This window comes from Phacochoerus africanus, chromosome 1 (assembly GCF_016906955.1).
Source record: "Phacochoerus africanus isolate WHEZ1 chromosome 1, ROS_Pafr_v1, whole genome shotgun sequence".
Classification (NCBI taxonomy): domain Eukaryota; kingdom Metazoa; phylum Chordata; class Mammalia; order Artiodactyla; family Suidae; genus Phacochoerus; species Phacochoerus africanus.
Genome location: NC_062544.1, coordinates 55,994,367 through 56,012,479, shown reverse-complemented (window position 1 = coordinate 56,012,479; position 18,113 = coordinate 55,994,367). Strand labels below are relative to the sequence as shown.

Here is an 18,113-nt window from a genome sequence, read left to right as displayed (position 1 = left end):
ATAATCTCATTTGATCCTTTTGGCAGTCCTATGAGATAGGTTATTTATTCCCGTTTTACAGAAAATAAAATCAAAGCCTATATGGTTGAAGTAACTTTTCCATCAACATACAGTGATTAATTGCCAGAGGTGGGGGTTTGACCCTAAGTAGCCTATGTCAGAACTGCTGTACTTAACTATTACAGCTTCCTTTCCCCACACATATCTGGGGAAACATTGTTCCAGTACTATTTTGGGGAATATGTATCTTTTCTCAACTGAAGTATCACCTTTAGCATTTACTAAATGCCAGCGTGTTCTTTGGGTCCAGATCATTCCTTGAATCCAGGCTGTCTATTTCTTTCTTGACTACACATACCACTTAGAGACTCAGCTTTACTCTTAACTGGAGTCACAGGTTCCAGGAATCTGTACCTAAATGTTGCTTTAAGAAAGAAAATGAGTTGTGCAGGAGCCAACTCAGGCTCCCAAGTCAGGCTTGACCTTACAAAACTTGTAGAATCACTTAACTGGGTAGGTTTAGAAAGGGGAGGAAGAAGTGCTTGAACCCTGGGCATTCCTCCTGGTGATGGATCCTTGAGGAGCAAGAGATGCTGGAATTGGAGTGAAACCTTGTGGGTTATCAATCCTGTGCTGTAATGGTGGGGAACCTTCCAAAGAGGCTCCCAAAGACAAATGGCAAGGCTCTTTGAAAGAAATCAGAAGAAACTTGGGCAATGTGGGGAATCCTACAAGAAGTGGCATGCAACTTTTTGTACTGCTACATAGAACTCTCTCACAGGGTGCACACACCCGAGCACACCCGTCCTGTTTGAACAGCTTCTTTCTTTAAAATAATATTTGCATATGACATCATCGGGGCACCAGCCAGCTTTAAAGAGTTTGGCAACACACTCATGTTCTTGGGAAGCAAGTGATGATTAAGCTGCTTCTCTTGGGGATTATGTGCTGTGGGGAAACTTCCCAGGAATAAATATTTCAGTAATGACAGAATAAGAAGTGCTGGTGAAGAAGGGCAGACTTTTCAAAAACTGTGTTTTTATTCCACATGTAGTTTTTATACTGAGGGATGTTCAGAGGCATCTTCTTTTTGCAAAGTGACAAGATTTGAGCGAGAAGTTCTACAAAAATGAATGGCTGTTTTTTCTTTTCTTTCTTCCCCTCTACCCCCAGAGAAGGAATGTCGATGAAAGACTGTGAATTGGGCAACATTTGGCAATAGAAAATGTAGAAGGACCAAAAAAGGAATGTATTTTAATTAAAATTAAAAGCAAAGAAGAGAGAATGCAAGAAAGTCGGTATAAATTTGTATTCATTTACTAGAGATTGAGCCCCTGTGTTCTGGGACTGATGGACAGTGGGGAATACGATCCAGGCCTGTCCTCAAGCAGCTCATAGTCTGGACTGGGATGATGGTGATCTGAGAAATAGAAATAAAGAAGGATTTGTTTGTATCCATTAATCCCATAGTCCTAATAACAGATACAAACTACGATGCGTAAAACAGATAAACAACAAGGAATTACTATATAGAACAGGGATCCATAGGCAATGTCTTAGAAATGATTCATATAACTGTATATATGTCTGTGTGTATCTGAATCGTTTTGCTGTGTATCTGAAACTAACACAATATTATAAATCAACTGTACTTTAGTTTTTTTAAAACCTGGAGAAATTTTTTTTAAAAGAGAGAGCATAGGTTTGGGGAAGAACAAAGTCATGCAGATGAGGCAGGGAAGTATTTCTCCTTTCTGAATTCGGCTATTTCCTACTGCCCCACCCTCCTTTTCTTACTGGAAATTGGACATGGCAACGTGCCTCACTCATGGTTGTGGAGAGAAAGTCTGTTGAATGAATGGGAGGGTGGGGGAACCTGCCAAGCAGCTGACTGATGCTGAAGGCTCACTAGCCCTCATCCTTGAGGTGAGGTAGGGAAGCCTGGCTTAATCCTGGATTCGTTCTGATCTGCATCAGGAGGTGTAGCGTAGGGCGTGGTGCTCCCTCTTTCTTTCTTCTGTCCGTACTCCTCTTGAAGACCATCTGGTCCTATGGCTTTAAATAGTGTACATACGCACAGAGGATGCCTGGATTTATACCCGGAGCCAGGACCCCTCCCACAAAATACACACTGTGTATCCAGCTGGCTCCTTGACATCTCCACTTGGGTATCAAGTAGGCATCTCAAATCTAAGATGTCCCAAGTTGGGTCCTGGATACAACCCGCTGAATCATTCTCCTGTTCTCCGCTAATGGTGATTCCCTTTTTCCAGAACCTCAGGCCAGAATTCTTGGGGCCTTCCATGAAGTCTCCCTTTGTCACCACCCCGCACATCCTGCCAGCTCTATCTTTAACATCTCTCCCGAATTCCACTGCCATTCCCATCCACCTGGAATAAGCCAGTGTCAGCCTTCCCTGGCCCATCCCTGGGACCTCCGCCTGTTCTGCCTCCTGTCACCTTGCCCCCTTTACTCTCTTCTCATTACAGGGTCCTTCCCGTGCAATAGAAGTTAGACCATGATGCTCCTCTGCTTAAACCTCCCAAGTGGCTCCCAGCTCACTCAGAGTAGAAGCCAGTGTTTCTAAAGTGTTTCCCCTACTTCATCTCCCATCACTCACCTCTTCACTCACAACAACACCTAGCAACACCCAGGTCATCCCTTGACTATGCCCAGGGCTCCGCTACCTCGTGATCTTTCCGCAGTTCACGCCGTCCCCTCCAGGCTTTTCACTCTGTGACTGGGGGTCTCATGGAGGAGCTGCTGGCACACTGGGAATAAAATAACTGGAGAAGAGTTGCTGTAGGAGGTGTGGAGGGGACCCCTGGGGACTGTGCCTCAGTCGCTGGACCTAAGAAGCAGGTGACTCAGAGCCCTTGGTGTCTGTGTTTTTCCAGCAGCATCAGGCTCTGTGCCTACAGGAAAACTGTTCATACAGCATTTCCCGAAGGGACTCCACGGGGATCTCTGGGAAAATCTCACATGGGCTGACTCTCATTCTGCAAGCGTTGATGACCTGATTTTTCCAAAGATCCTAAAATAATGGCTAGGATGCATAGTCCTGCCAAAGGTCCTGAGGTGGTCTGGGACTTGAAGCATTGCGATGGTGGCTGCCTGGTCACTAGAAATAACTTTGCTCTGTGCAGGCTGTGAGCACTGTGTCACAGCTGTCACCTGTCCAGCGTGTGCAAAACCCTGCCCGTCAAAACTGATAAAAGTAAAGGCAGGAAATCTAGGCAGCTGCTGGAGCTCAGGACCTCTGCCTCACAATTTGCCGTGTGTGATCCGGTGGGGAAGGGCTGGGCTGCAGACTGGACTGTCCTGGTGCTTCTCCAAGACTATCCTGAGATACACAGATACCCAGGCTGTAGGAATACATTCCCTGTAAATACTCATGTCTTTCCATTTTGTTATTCTTTAGTTTCTGGTTGGTTTAGTTTCACCTTAATTGGTAGGTGGTCTGTAACTTTGAGTTTTGAGGGTCTCTGCCCCATGACTAGTTTAATTTTTGTGGCATGTAAAGTACTTGATTTACTAGAACTCCACATTTTTAGAATCATCTTAAATCACCCATTCATAAGGGTGAAAGGCAGAAAACACAAGGCTCGGGACATCTCACCCCCTGAATCAACTGCTTTTGAATTGAGGCGATGAGCTCCCCTTACAGTGGTGGCTCCTTTTGCTCCACCGTGATGTGAATGCTCAGAGGATGGCCCCTCCTGGGCCTTTGGCTATGACCAGATGGACATTTTTTTTTTTTTCAGGGCCGCACCCATGGCATATGGAAGTTCCCAGACTAGGGGTCAAATCAGAGGTGCAGGAGTTCCCATCATGGCTCAGTGGTTAACGAATCCTACTAGGAACCATGAGGTTGTGGGTTTGATCCCTGGCCTTGCTCAGTGGGTTAACGAGGTGTGGTGTAGGTTGCAGACGAGGCTCGGATCCTGAGTTGCTGTGGCTGTGGTGTAGGCCGGTGGCTACAGCTCCAATTCGACCCCTAGCCTGGGAACCTCCATGTGCCTCTGGAGCGGCCCAAGAAAATGGCAAAAAGACAAAAAAAAAAAAAATCAGAGGTGTAGCTGCCAGCCTACACCACAGCCACAGCAATGTTGGATCCTTAACCCATTTAGCAGAGCCAGGGATTGAACCCACATCCTCATGGATACTAGTCAGGTTTGTTACCACTGGGCCACAGCGGGAACTCCCAGATGGATATTTAAATGCCCAGCGAGCATCAGACACTTCACATGGGTATTTTCCTTTGCCATCACTTTGGTTCTAAGCAGAAACTGTTTTCTCTCTCTTTTTTTTCTTCCATTTTTTTTCTTATTACTCAAATGAATTTATCACATCTGTAGTTGTATAATGATCATAACAATCTGATTTCACAGGATTTCCATCCCACAGCCCAAGCACATCCCCCCACCCCCCAAACTGTCTCCTCCGGAGACCATAAGTTTTTCAATGTCTGTGAGTCAGCATCTATTCTGCAAAGAAGTTCCGTCTGTCCTTTTTTCAGATTCCACATGTCAGTGAAAGCATTTGATGTTGGTGTCTCATTGTATGGCTGACTTCACTTAGCATGATAGTTTCTAGGTCCATCCATGTTGCTAAAAATGCTGGTATTTCGTTCTTTTTGATGGCCGAGTAATATTCCATTGTGTATATGTACTACATCTTCTGGATCCACTCCTCTGTCGATGGACATTTAGGTTGAGAAACTGTTTTCTCTTGAAGCAGTTTTTCCCCCTGGCCTTGATACTTGGTTGTAACAGGGACCTCTCTAAAGTTGTGGGTAGAGATTTTAGCATGGCAGGAATGACCTGTTGCCAAAAATGGAAGCAGCAGAAAATGGTGCTTAAAGGAGTGGCCAGAAAAGCTGTGACTGCAGACTTCTGCTCCTCTACAGGCAGGTTTGACCACCCCCAGAGTAATCGAGTGGCTTGGTTTACCCTCTTCCTCTCTTCCCCAATGTCTCCACCATTTCTTGGAAAATGCTGTTTTAAAGAAAATAAATGGAGAGTGGGGGGCAGTGAAAATGGATGATCTGCTTCATGGAATTTCTAGCCCTTGATGAAGCCCAGGTGACCAGACGGAGGCACAAGTTGACTTTGAATGTTCATGGCTTCTCTCCGAGATGAGTCAGAGTTTGCCGTAGAAAAGTGAAATGCAGTGCTTCCCCTGACTAATACACTTATTATTACGTGAAGAACATATTAGCCTTCTTGAGGTCATCCAGGCTGATTCTTTGTGCCCTCAGATTGTCCGATGGTCTGAGGACCTGATGAATCAGTGAAGCTCTTTGACCTATAGTTCACGGCCCTCTTCTGAGACAGGGAAAATCGGAAATTATCCTGAATAATGAAATTCTCACCGTCTCCAGTGAAATGTGCAGGAGGGAGGCAGGGAAGAGTGGTGATGACTTCCCCAGAAGTGAATTCTAGTGCAGCTCTTCTGAGACTGTTTTTTTTTTTGTTGTTGTTGTTGTTTTTTCCTTTTTGCTATTTCTTGGGCCGCTCCCGCGGCATGTGGAGGTTCCCAGGCTAGGGGTCGAATTGGAGCTGTAGCCACTGGCCTGCGCCAGAGCCACAGCAATGCCACATCCGAACCGCATCTGCAACCTACACCACAGCTCACGGCAACGCCGGATCATTAACCCACTGAGCAAGGGCAGGGACCGAACCCTCAACCTCATGGTTCCTAGTAGGATTTGTTAACCACTGCGCCACGACGGGAACTCCTGAGACTGTTTTTTAAACATTTACCTTTTGTTTCTCTGCTTTATCTTCCTTTATGAACTTTTGTTTCATTCGAAGAAATCGGTGGATCCCTTATCTCTTGCCACACAGCCCCAGGGGCACATCTGGGAACAGCTGCTCTGAGCTGGTACGGGGCCGGCTGCTGGCCCATCTAGGTTGGTGCTAGCTGGAGCAGCTCAGGTGACTCAGATCTCCTTCCTGTGTTGCTCATTCTCCTCTGGGGCCCACAGAATAGCCCAGAAACGCTCTTTTCATGCCAAAGGTAGAAACACAAAAGAGCACGCAGAAATTCATAAGGTCTCATGAGGTCTAAGCTCTGAGCTGGCACATCACTTCTGCGTCATTTGTGGGCCAGAGCAAGTCAGGTGGTGCAGGGAAATAGACTCATTGGGGGCAGCAGGAGGAGTGGGGTGGTCCAAATTCACATGACAAGGGGCATAGATGTAGGGAGGAAAGACGAATGGGAGCCCTTGATGGCATTGTCTTCCACAACTGGTTCAAAGACACCTGCTCACAGCTAAAATTAAGTAAAATTTTCCTTCTTTGTAATTTATCTTTTTCAGAAAACTAGAACCTATGGCTCTCTATACAGTCTTTCCGACAGTATTCCTCTTGGCATTGCTGTCCCTGAGCACTTACCAGAGTAAAGGTAAGAAGTGGAAAGAACAGTAAAGAAAGAAATCCCATGGGGGGGGGGGGGACAACAAAAACGCATAAGGTAATTGGTGCACAGGTTTGTTTTGTTTTTGGAAATGACTTAGAATTGGTGAGTAGCAATGGTTGCCCTGGTCTTGATGGCTTATTTTAGGAAGCTACACCTTAACCCTGATTTCCTGATTTAGTCCATGCACTAAACATTAAGGCACTTGTTAGTGGACCTGATCACATAGAATTTCATGATCAATAGATGGTCCATGGCCATTGCCAGAGGAGTTCCCTCTTAGTTGCCGGGTAGAGATGGCCTGACCAGTGTTGGCCACTAGAACAAGTCAAGGTGTTTCACAGCTACGTTCATTGAGAGGCTGTCTGCTATGGTGAAATGCTGTTTATGGGTAAAGAGATAGTATTTGTCACTTAGCCACTCCCTCAGTGAGGGTATTTATTTTGTGATAAATGAGCTTTAAAGTTAGTAAGTTAATAAGACTCAAACACCACTAAAACGTTTGATTATTACTCTGAACCGATTTGAAGACAGACTCTGAGGCTCAAGTTTCTATTGGTTTATAAAATTTGTGTTGCTTTTACCTGTATTTTATAAAACTTTGCATTTTCTTCTTTCTGTGTTTATTCTTTGCTGTAAACTCCTTTGTAACAGAGTATAGGCATCTCTTAGTTATTACTCACAGAATTCCTGCCCATGGATTCATGAAAATGATGTTTGCAAGAAATATCGATAGAGGTTTTTCTATTTCCCTTAAAACTCTTTGAAAAGCTATTTGGAAGTACAAGGAAGATTTTGTTCCGATAATAGCTCAGTTGTCTGTCTGATATTCTTTCAGTCTAGGTTTATTTTGTTTGGGTTTAGGGCACATGAAAATATGCTACTTTTATGGCTTCTTAAAATCACAGTTTGGTTGCTGGTCTCTTCCATAAGCAGGAGTTGAAAGGTGGGAATTAGGAGAACTTCTCTTTTGTAGTATTTCTACCCCTCACTCTATAGCTCTTGTTAAAATCTAAGTGTGACACAGTGGAACTGAGTGGGTAGTCTGCGCCATAAGAAGGTTTAGGCTCAGTTAGAGCCCCTGAGTCCCAGGCGGACCCACGACCCCAATTCCAGACCATCCGGAGAAATTCAGGCTCTTGGCGGGGCTCATTTCCCTTGTGAAGTCTCCTTATCTTATCCAATCACTGTTTGCTGTGAGCCTTCGACTTACAAGGGACTCTGCACTCAGAGCAAGCTCTGCTACTCACCCTTTCAGCTTCCTAGCTTCCTTGTTTAAATCAGACCTTGCATTTATCTGTTTTTCTCCCCACCAATCTTTGTTTCTGCTTCCAGCTTTCTCAGCTAAGCAGGCCTCCTTCGCCTAGTGACCCCGGCTTGTCCTCGCCTGAACTGCCTGGATTTCTCGTCTCGGTTTCCGAGACATCTGACCCAGTACCTACTAACCTTCCACTCAAACCAGTGGACCTCTCAGTTGATCACTCAGCCAGGCTCATGTCTGAGACTCAGTGGTTTTTTGTTTGTTTGGGGTTTTTGTTTTTGTTTTTGTTTTGCTTTTTTAGGGGCTGCACCCATAGCATATGGAGGTTCCCTGGCTAGGGGTTGAATGGGAGTTATAGCTGCTGGCCTACACCACAGCCACAGCAATGCCCTGATCTGAGCTGTATCTGTGACCAGCACTGCAGCTCACAGCAACACCTGGCAACGCCTAAACGAGGCCAGGGATGGAACCCACATCCTCATGGATTCCAGTCGGTGAGGAAATCACCTTTGTTTCTGATGAGCCACAAAGGGAACTACCCTGAGACTCTCTTTTTGATAACCTAGCTTCTCCTGACCAATGAGGCCGAGCTAAGGCTCACTTCTGGTCAACCCTGGGCTTACTCTCCATTATCCAGAGATCATGACCAGCATTTGTATTTTCTTCCAGTTTCTTGTGTGTCTATGTGTACAGACAGAGATAGAGATGTAAATGTGTAGGTTTTTTTTAATAGAAGTAAAATTATACTATATATACTTGGAGTATTTATACCATATATATTTAATATATATAACTATATAAACTATATATATAAGTATACTATATATAAGTATATATATGGGTTTATATACCATGTATAACTATAAACTATATATAAGTATACTATGTATATAGGTATAATATAGTTTATATAGTAATATATAAAGTTTATATAGTATATAATGTTTATATAGTATATAATATATACTTATTAAACTATAAACCTATATATAATATACATATAGTTTATATAGTATATATAGTTTATATACTATATAATTTTTATGTAGTATATAATGTATACTTATTAAATTATAATTAGTATAAACTATGTATACTTTTTACAGTATATATAGTAACAAGTGTATATATTATATACAGTATAAGTATATATACTAGGAAATTATGCTATATATATTTATTGAAGTATATAGGTGAATTATTAAAGTATATACAAGTAATATATATGCACTTTAATAAGTTTAATATATACTTATGAAAATAATACAATATATGATGAGTGAGAGTTTTTAATCTTGGACGTTAAATGTTCTTCTAGAAATAACACTGTATTTAATGGCTACATGGTAGCCTGTTTTATGAATGGACCAAGGTTTATTTTCGTAAGTAGTGTTGGCCTCCAAAGAAACTGGGTAGGGAGAGTAGGAGGTGACAGTCTATAGTTAAATCTGGGTCTGTCTGATTCCAAGCCTACCCGTTCTGGCCACACTCCAGTACAGTGCTATAAATAGGGAGCTGGGCCAACAGCCAAGAGCCTTGGGTTCTTGTCGGGTTGTATGGCCTTGAGAAAGTCACTCCCATTTTTTTAGCCTCAGTTTCCTCATCTGAAAAATACTGGGATTGAACTGAATAATCTCCAAAGTCCCTTTATCTCCAACTTTACCCTGGCATTTCCCACTATTTCCCCGGCATGTCCTAGATTGCTTTTGACCCAGTTATTTCTGACTGCTGTCTACCAAGTGTCTGAGTCACTCTCCACTCACCGAGACATTCGTCAATATAAAGAGCTCTGCTTTTGTCTAAAGCATCATATGGCAGCTTTCTAGAGCTTCTAGAAATAAAATTGATATGGCGGGGTGACTCACTCATTCAGCAACCCAGTCACGGAGTGTCTGTACTGTGACAGGTGTGTTATGGTCTTGGTTTCCCTGAGCTGAGTAAGACTTAGTCCCACCCTTTTTAGCCCACAGCCTGCGGGGAGACAAACAGAGCAGACCGTGACAGCAGTGCTGTGTTCTGGGCGCACACACAATGTGAGAAAAGCAGCCCTGGGCAGAAGAGAATGCCAGGAAGGATGAATTGTTAGCAAGGGGCTGTTGGCCAAGCACTTGAAATCGTGGCGATCCTGGATCTCTTTCATTTGAGATCAGTACCTGCTATAGGTAAGACATTGTGCCAAGTGCTGGGGACAAGAGTCCATTCAGAGATGCCTAAGCCCTGCCTCTGTCCTCCAGGAGATTTGAACCTAGAGTGAGACTGACAGCCACAAATGCCTATATAGGCAAGATGAAATGAGAGCTTGGAACGGTGGGAAGAGTTTGCATGCATCCTGCTCTCTCTGATGCTATTGGCTCCGCAGTTGTTAAAACGATTTGCCCTCTATTCCATAAGGCATCTGCTCTTTCATCTCTCTAGATCTCCCTTTAGTTAATTAACTTCAATAAGCTTGGAAGACACAGGTTTAGGGAGAGAATGGCTAACAGCTGTTTCCTTTAACTAAAGAATTGAGGCATTTTATTCACAAAGGAGATAACATCTTTAACCAAATAACAGTAGGTGACCACCATGTTTGGACTTTGAGTATTGAGGGATTCCAACAGAAGTCATTTACCTTTGAGTCAATGGGACCTGATAAATGATTCACTTTGCTCAAACTCATTAAGAATTCGAATGCCAGCATTCCCTCATGGCTCAGCAGGTTAAAGATATGGCATTGTTTACTGCTGTTGCTGTGGTTACATCTGTGGTGTGAGTTTGCTCCCTGGCCCAGGAACTTCCACATGCTGTGGGCCAAAAGAAAAAAAAAAAAGAATTAAAATGCCAACTTATTAATTTTCAGCAGGAAAGGAAACTGGAAAGGTAACTGTGGTCCAGCCTTTTGGTGCAAATTGACACAGAGGTCTGAATTATGCATTCTGAAGTGTCATTATAGTGAAATGAATTAGATATCTTAAAGGAATATTTTTGTTCAAATCTAATATATTATATGGTTCTGAAAGTAATAAATGCTTTCTGAAGAACAACACAGAAAAGTATAAAAAAAGGAAATTAAAATCACTCAACTTCACCATCCAGAAACATTTTAGTTTTCCTTCTCTTTATAGCTTTTTAAAAATAGTGTAAGTACTTTAAAATATAAAACGGAGTACATAGTTCAATATGATTTTTTTAAGTGTATGGAAAAAGGCAAGGAAAACATGATTTATGATTTAAACTCAGCAGTGAAGTGAGAGTGGACTTGGTAGAATAGTGGGGATTCAATTTATGTATTATTTGAACATTTTTATCATGAGCATGTATAATCTTAAAAATAATTTTTATTGAGGTAAAATTCACATAACGTAGTATTAGTCACTTTATGGTTAAAATGATAAATCAGGGATACTTAGTACATTCAAAATATTGTGCAACCAGCACCTCAATATGTTTCCGAAACATTTTTCCTACCCCTAAAGGGAACCCTATAATCATCAGGCACTTATGCCCCATTCCTCTCTCCCCCAGCCCCTGGCAACCATCAGTCTACTTTATTTCTCTGTATGTTTACCTATTCTGGATATTTCATATACATGGAATCATACTATGTGAGACCTTTCGTATCTGGCTTCTTCACAGTATAATGTTTTCAAAGTTCACCTAATTTGTAGCTTGTATCAGTATTTCATTCCTTTTTTATGGCTGAATGATATTCCATCATCCGTGTGTACCACAATTTGTTCACCCACTTCTCTGTTGTCAGACATTTGGGTTGTTCCCACTTTTGCCTATTGTAAATAGTTCTGCTACAAACACTTGTGTACAAGTATTTGAGTCTCTACTTTCAGTTCCTTGGGATATATACCTAGGAATGGAATTGCTAGGTCATATAGTTTTATTTTAACTTTTTGAGGAATTTCCAAAATATTGTCTACAGTGCTAAAGCCATTTTACATTCCCACCAGCAATGTACAAGGGCTCTAATTTCTCCACATCCTCACCAACACTTGTTATTTTCACTTTTAAAATTATAGCCATCCTCATGAATGTAAGATAGTATCTCATTATGATTTTGATTTGCATTTCCTTAATGACGAATGATGTTGAGCAGCTTTTCATGTGCTTTTTGGCCATTTGTAACTTTGGAGAAATGCCAGTTCAAGCTGCTTGCCCATTTTTTAAATTGATTTGTCTTTTTTGTTGTTGAGTTGTAAGAGTTCTTTACATATTCTGGATACTAGATAAGTGATTTGAAAATATTTTCTCTCATTCTATAGATTTTTTTAACTTTCTTGACAACATTGTTTGATGTACAAATTTTTTAATTTTGATGAAGTTCAGTTTATCTATTTTCCTTTTTTGTTCATGTTTTTGGTATCATATCTAAGGACCCATTGCCAAAGCCAAGGTTGTGATAGTCCATAGTGAGATTTTAATTGGTACCCTAGCCATCCCCAGCTTTGAACTTAAAAACATCACAAGAGATGGGTATCCTTGTAGGAAGATAGTTATTGATGGCTAATAACTTGGATTTTATGACACCCTTGTTAATCTCACTTCAATAAATGAATTTTCTGAGATTTTCTTCTAAAATCTGAGGCTAATTCCTTACCTGGGTCCTGAAGCCATCTGCCTTGCAGACCAGTCACATGAAGAGCTTTATACTTGCATTCACCGGGGACACTTCTCAGCTTATCTGGCTGCGTCCAGAGCCCCATCCTTGTTATCCATATCCTGAACTTGGCAAGACATTGTGGGAGCCAGGCAGCATACTTCTCAGAGATTCCATTCCATGTGACCTTGGATTGGGCAAGATACTCTTGCATTAGCAGTTGGGGGACAGTGCAATAAAGGGGAACACAGGTTTTGGTATAAGAGCAATCTGTACTTAAACTTCATAGAGCTTTGTGTAGATTATTTACACTTACTGAACTTCAGCTTCCATATCTATAAACAATTACTGTCTCAGTTTCACAGTGGGCATTACATGAGACAACTTGTAATATTATGTGCTCAATTTTGTCACTGTTGTCATTTTAAACCTCCCTATGAGAAAAATTGTACCTGTAGAATGGCAGTGTGGGAACATTTTTTTTCAGTATTGGAGATTCCTTCCATTTTATTCTCAAAAGAGGTACTCTCTTGGAGTTCCCATCATGGCGCAGTGGTTAACGAATCTGACTAGGAACCATGAGGTTGCAGGTTCGGTCCCTGCCCTTGCTCAGTGGGTTAATGATCTGGCATTGCCTTGAGCTGTGGTGTAGGTTGCAGACACGGCTCAGATCCTGCGTTGCTGTGGCTCTGTCGTAGGCTGGTGGCTATGGCTTCGATTCGACCCCTAGCCTGGGGAATCTCCATATGCCATGGGAGCGGCCCAAGAAATAGCAAAAAGACAAAAAAAAAAAAAAAAAGTTACTCTCTTGCATTTTAAACTAGGTGCCAGAGGGTTTTCGATTACCAAGGGAAATCCCCAAAGAACTAGAAAAATCAGTGCTAAGAAGATGACTTCTCTTCTACCACAGACCGTCAGTAACCAGCTGATTTTGTCAATACAGTCCTGATCTTCTCAATACCTTTATATCATTCCCATTTTAGTTGCCCTCCAACCAACCAGTGAAACCAGGTGCTTCAGCAATACACAGTTCCTGTTGAATCTGTATGGTGTTTCCTCCACTTGAGTAAAAATTGGGGCTTTATTCTTCTCCAAGAATCAGCAGTGATCTCATTCACTCCAACAGGGCCCATCCTCTCTCTGGGCTGTTTCCCAGCTCACTGACCTCAGCAAATCTGTTTCATGCTTGAATCTCTCCTCTTTGGTAGACTCTATCACACCACTATAAACACTATAAACACTATAAACACTCTAAACTTGCAGCTTCTCATTGTTTCATAGGAGTCTGTTGTGTCTCTCCAGTGTCTTCTCCTTGAACTAAGAACCTTGTCACAATTATTTTATTTATTTTTATTTTATCTTTTTTTAATTTCCCCAATACGTTATTTTTTTCCTACTGTACAGCAAGGTGACCCAGTTACACATACATGTATACATTCTATTTTCTTGCATTATCAGGCTCCATCATAAGTGACTAGACATAGTTCCCAGTGCTGCACAGCAGGATCTCATTGCTAATCCATTCCAAAAGCAATAGTCTGCATCTCTTAACCCCAAGCTCCCCATCCATCCCACTCCCTCCCCCTCCCCCTTGGCAACCATAAGTCTATTCTCCAAGTCCATGAGTTTCTTTTTTGTGGAAAGGTTTATTTGTGCTGTATATTAGATTCCAGATATAAGTGATAGCATATGGTATTTGTCTTTCTGACTTACTTCACTCAGTATGAGAGTCTCAGAACTGTATGGAGGTACCTTAGAAAACTGTACCTAGAACTACCATGTGACCCAGAAAATCCCACTCTTGAGCATATAACCGGACAAAACTTTCCTTAAAAAAACTATTTTATTTGACATTAAGTGCCTAGTATGTTGCTGGTCCCGCCCGAAGAGTCCAATGAATTCTTGTCAGCAGTGTTTTAAGTTCAGTGCATTGAGACGTAAGCAATGCTGTTTAGAGATAGGACTTGCTCTCACTTTGCTATTTTAATAAACTATGAAATATTGACTTTCAAAGAGAAAACGTTCATTTTAGATTTCTACAACTATGAAATTTATAGCAAAAAAGAAATCCTCTTTCTTTCTTCAGCCTAGTTATAAATTTCTAAACCAGTTAGACTGTTCAAAAAGTATTCTTGGAATTCCCGTCATGGCCCAGTGGTTAACGAATCTGACTAGGAACCATGAGGTTGCAAGTTCGATCCCTGGCCTCGCTCAGTGGGTTAAGGATCCTGCATTGCCATGAGCTGTGGTGTAGTTCACAGACTCAGCTTGGATCTGGTGTTGCTGTGGCTCTGGTGTAGGCTGGTGGCTACATCCCCAATTAGACCCCTAGCCTGGAACCTCCACATGCCATGGATTTGGCCCTAGAAAAGACAGAAAGACAAAACAAAAACAAAAACAAAAGTATTCTTTTGTCCTGTGTAACTGTTTATCAGTTTATTAGCTTTCTGTGTATCTTTGAGCAAGTCATTTCATTCATCCAGGGCTTAATTTCTTCATCTGCCGAATGATTTCTAAATTCCTTCCAGCTTTTCAAGGTGTCTAATTCTAGGATGCACGTGAGCAATATTTTCTAAAAGCTAACAATGATGATATTGAACAGCTTAATTATCTGTGTCATTCAATTATTCTCCTATTAAATGTTATTTCTTATCTTGTTTTGGTCTTTTAGTCTTGTCCAAACCTTTGCCATTAACTCCTGAATCACTGAAAGTTTCCATCAATTCTGCACATCAGTGTTTGCATTTACAATGGATGGTCCACACCCTTGCTTATCATCAGGAAGTAAAAATGGTTTTTCAGATACAGATCAGTAGATTTACAACATCCAATGTCATCTGGACAGTAAGTATTTTTCTTTTTGGCTCTATTTTAAAAAATAATCTTACAGCACCATGATTTATCTTTTGTAATATAAAAAAAATCCCAACGTGGAAATATTTTAGCAACTCAGAACATTGGTCCTGAATAATTGCATTTCTGTGTTTTTGGTTAAGAGGATCTGGGACGAGTAAACATGGCAATTTGGGTTTGGGAGGCTGGATAGACTGTGCTAAGAAAATAGATCATTTCTCAGTTCTGCTCTGTTTCGAAATCTCTTGGGGTCTGTCCTTGTGAATCCCAGATTCCAAAAATCTATGATGATCAACCGTCTTATTCCTCTTCCTTCTTTCTTCTCTGTCCATCAGAGATCTTCCTAAATCAGAAGTAATAATTTGGCAACATTTTTCCTGCCAGTCTGCCACAGTCTGTGGGCTAAACCAGGGTAGGACAAAGTCTTATTCAGCTTGAAGAAACCAAGACCATAACACACCTGTCACAGTATAGACACTCCGTGACTGGTTGCTGAATTTCTAGAAGTACTTTCACACCTTCTAACCCCATGCCGAAATGCAAGGAAGAAAAAGTTCTAGCATTTTCTGTTCTGGCCAGCAAAGAGCTTCTCCATGGACCACGTTGGAAAGGAACTTACAGTGTCCTTTGTTGCCTCATGTGTGGCTTTTTCTAAAACAAATTAAATTAAGAAGCTCTTTTTTGCCTTTGAACTATTGGGGATTGATTTTTTTTTTTTCACTTGTCTTGGTTCAAATTGTGGTTGTGTCTGTTTTGCCTGGTACATCCCCATTTGTGCTCTGGGACCTACTGGTGGTTTCTTTCCATTACTATGTATGGCCTGGGGGACCTGTGCACACATCAGGTTCATTTGTTACTGTGGATTGTGGAAGGGCAGTGAAATGTTTTCTCACTGAAGAGAAACAGAAGTTTCCTGGAAGGAAGGGAGGCATAGGGAAGTGTCATTTCTGGGGACCCCCATTTGCTAGTGGACAGCCACTCTTCTCCCAGACGGTGGAGGTGAGGGAACAGGGGATCCAGATGGTTAGCTCCATTAGCAAACAGAAAGGCCACTAACTTTAAAGACTCCAGCTACTTTTTCTTTCTTTCTTTCTTTCTTTCTTTCTTTCTTTCTTTCTTTCTTTCTTTCTGTCTGTCTGTCTGTCTGTCTGTCTGTCTGTCTTTCTGTCTTTTTCTCTCTCTCTCTTTCTTTTGTCTTTTTAGGTTCCCAGGCTAGGGGTCAAATCAGAGCTGTAGCTGCCAGCTCCCACCACAGCCACAGCAACACCAGATCTGAGCTGCGGTGTGGTGGATTAAAGGATCCAGCATTGCCACAGAGGTAGCGTTAAGTCACACCTGCAGCTCAGATTTAATCCCTGGTCCAGGAACTTCCATGTGCCATGGGTGTGGCCATAAAAAAATTTTTAAAATAAAGAAAAAGTTCTTTCTGTTATAGTAAATGATGATAACAACATATGAACAGAGAGTTCTGCGTATCTGTCTACACCTTTTTCGGAGCTGTAGCTGCTGGCCTACGCCAGAGCCACAGCAACACCTGATCCAAGCCGCGTCTGCAACCTACACCACAGCTCACGGCAGTACCGGATCCTTACCAACTGAGTGAGGCCAGGGGCCGAACCCGCAACCTCATGGTTCCTAGTTGGATTCGTTTCCGATGCACCGTGATGGGAACTCGTGTCTACACCTTTGATTTAGGTAGTACATCTCTTTTTGAGGTAAAGCTGCTGGTGGAACTTACTTGTATGACCTACAGGCTGGAGAGGTCTGAGAGCAGAGTTTTGCCTTGTCTGTAGCATTGTCCCCATGATGTCCAGTGCAGCCTGATCCCAACAGGGGAGAAAACTGAGGTACAGGGAGGTTTGCGGTGCTGCTTTTTTGTTGTTGTTATTTACTCATTTGACAGAAGGTAATCACACCTGCCTATGCCAGATGCTAGGAATAGGAAAGGAAAGCCCATCTTTGACCTTGAGTCATTGACGGCACAGTGGAGAAGACAGTCCAGGACACACCCAGCCATGCTAAGAGGATGATATAAGAAAAACTGTGATGCTTCACCCTGAGAGAGAACCCCCAGGACTCTCCCTGTGCTGGCTGGGGTTGGGTGGGCTAGGAGCTGCCACAGCTAGTGGGGGGAAGTGGCTCCTCTCATGGCAGCTCTGTCTCTGGCTGGAGCCCTGGGCCCCTAGAGGGGTGACAGGCGCACAGAGTCACAGTGTGGCCCAGAAGAGACAATGCCACCAGGAGCTTTTTTTGTTTGTTTTTTGTTTTTGCATTTAGGGCCATACCCGCTGCATATGGAGGTTCCCAGAGTAGGGGTTGAATCAGAGCTACAGCGGCCAACCTACACCACAGCCACAGCAATGCCAGATCCTAGCTGCATCTGCGGCCTACACCACAGCTCACAGCAACGCTGGATCCTTGACCTGCTGAGCGAGGCCAGGGATTAAACCCACAACCTCATGGTTCCTAGTCAGATTTGTTTCCACTGCGCCACAATGGGAACTCTCATGAGGAGCTTTTATCTGAACCTCTCAGGCCTGAAACTGAGGACAGACATAAGGTCCCCCTCCAGTTAAGGAGCCAAAAGCCAGCCAAGAGGGGCTGCTTCTGTCTAGACCATCATCTCCTCTCCAATGGCAGTTCCCTGCGATGCACCCTTACTCGAGAGGCGAGAAGAAGCATCTTTCCAGACCCATGTCTCAGATTGCCATGACCCCACGTAAGTCAAAGGACAAGCATCTTGACCCAGGTGCTCACGGCTGCACCGGGGCCTCCGAGCGGCCTCCCGGATGGCGTTAGCCCCCAGGATGCTCCATACAGGCTCACCCTGGACCGGGTTCCACCCTCAGCTTTTCACTTGCTTTCTGGTTCTGTCCATGGTGGGAGAAGGCAGAGTTAGAGTAACCGCTCCAGCTTGGAAGGAGGCCTGGAGCATGAGTCAGAGAGGGCTAAGCTCAGGCCTCAGGAACAAATCAGGGACCTCAGCTGGAC

The 18,113-nt window shown here is 42.8% G+C and overlaps 1 protein-coding gene across 1 annotated transcript in view; it reads left to right on the top strand.

Moving 5' to 3' along the window:
* The window catches only part of OSMR (oncostatin M receptor), a 59,433-nt gene that overhangs the window by 10,570 nt on the left and 30,750 nt on the right, over positions 1-18,113 (top strand). The window contains 2 exon segments of the mRNA XM_047766700.1: positions 6,323-6,408; positions 14,941-15,113. Of these exon segments, the coding sequence (XP_047622656.1) occupies positions 6,336-6,408; positions 14,941-15,113 (246 nt within the window). The 5' untranslated portion in view covers positions 6,323-6,335.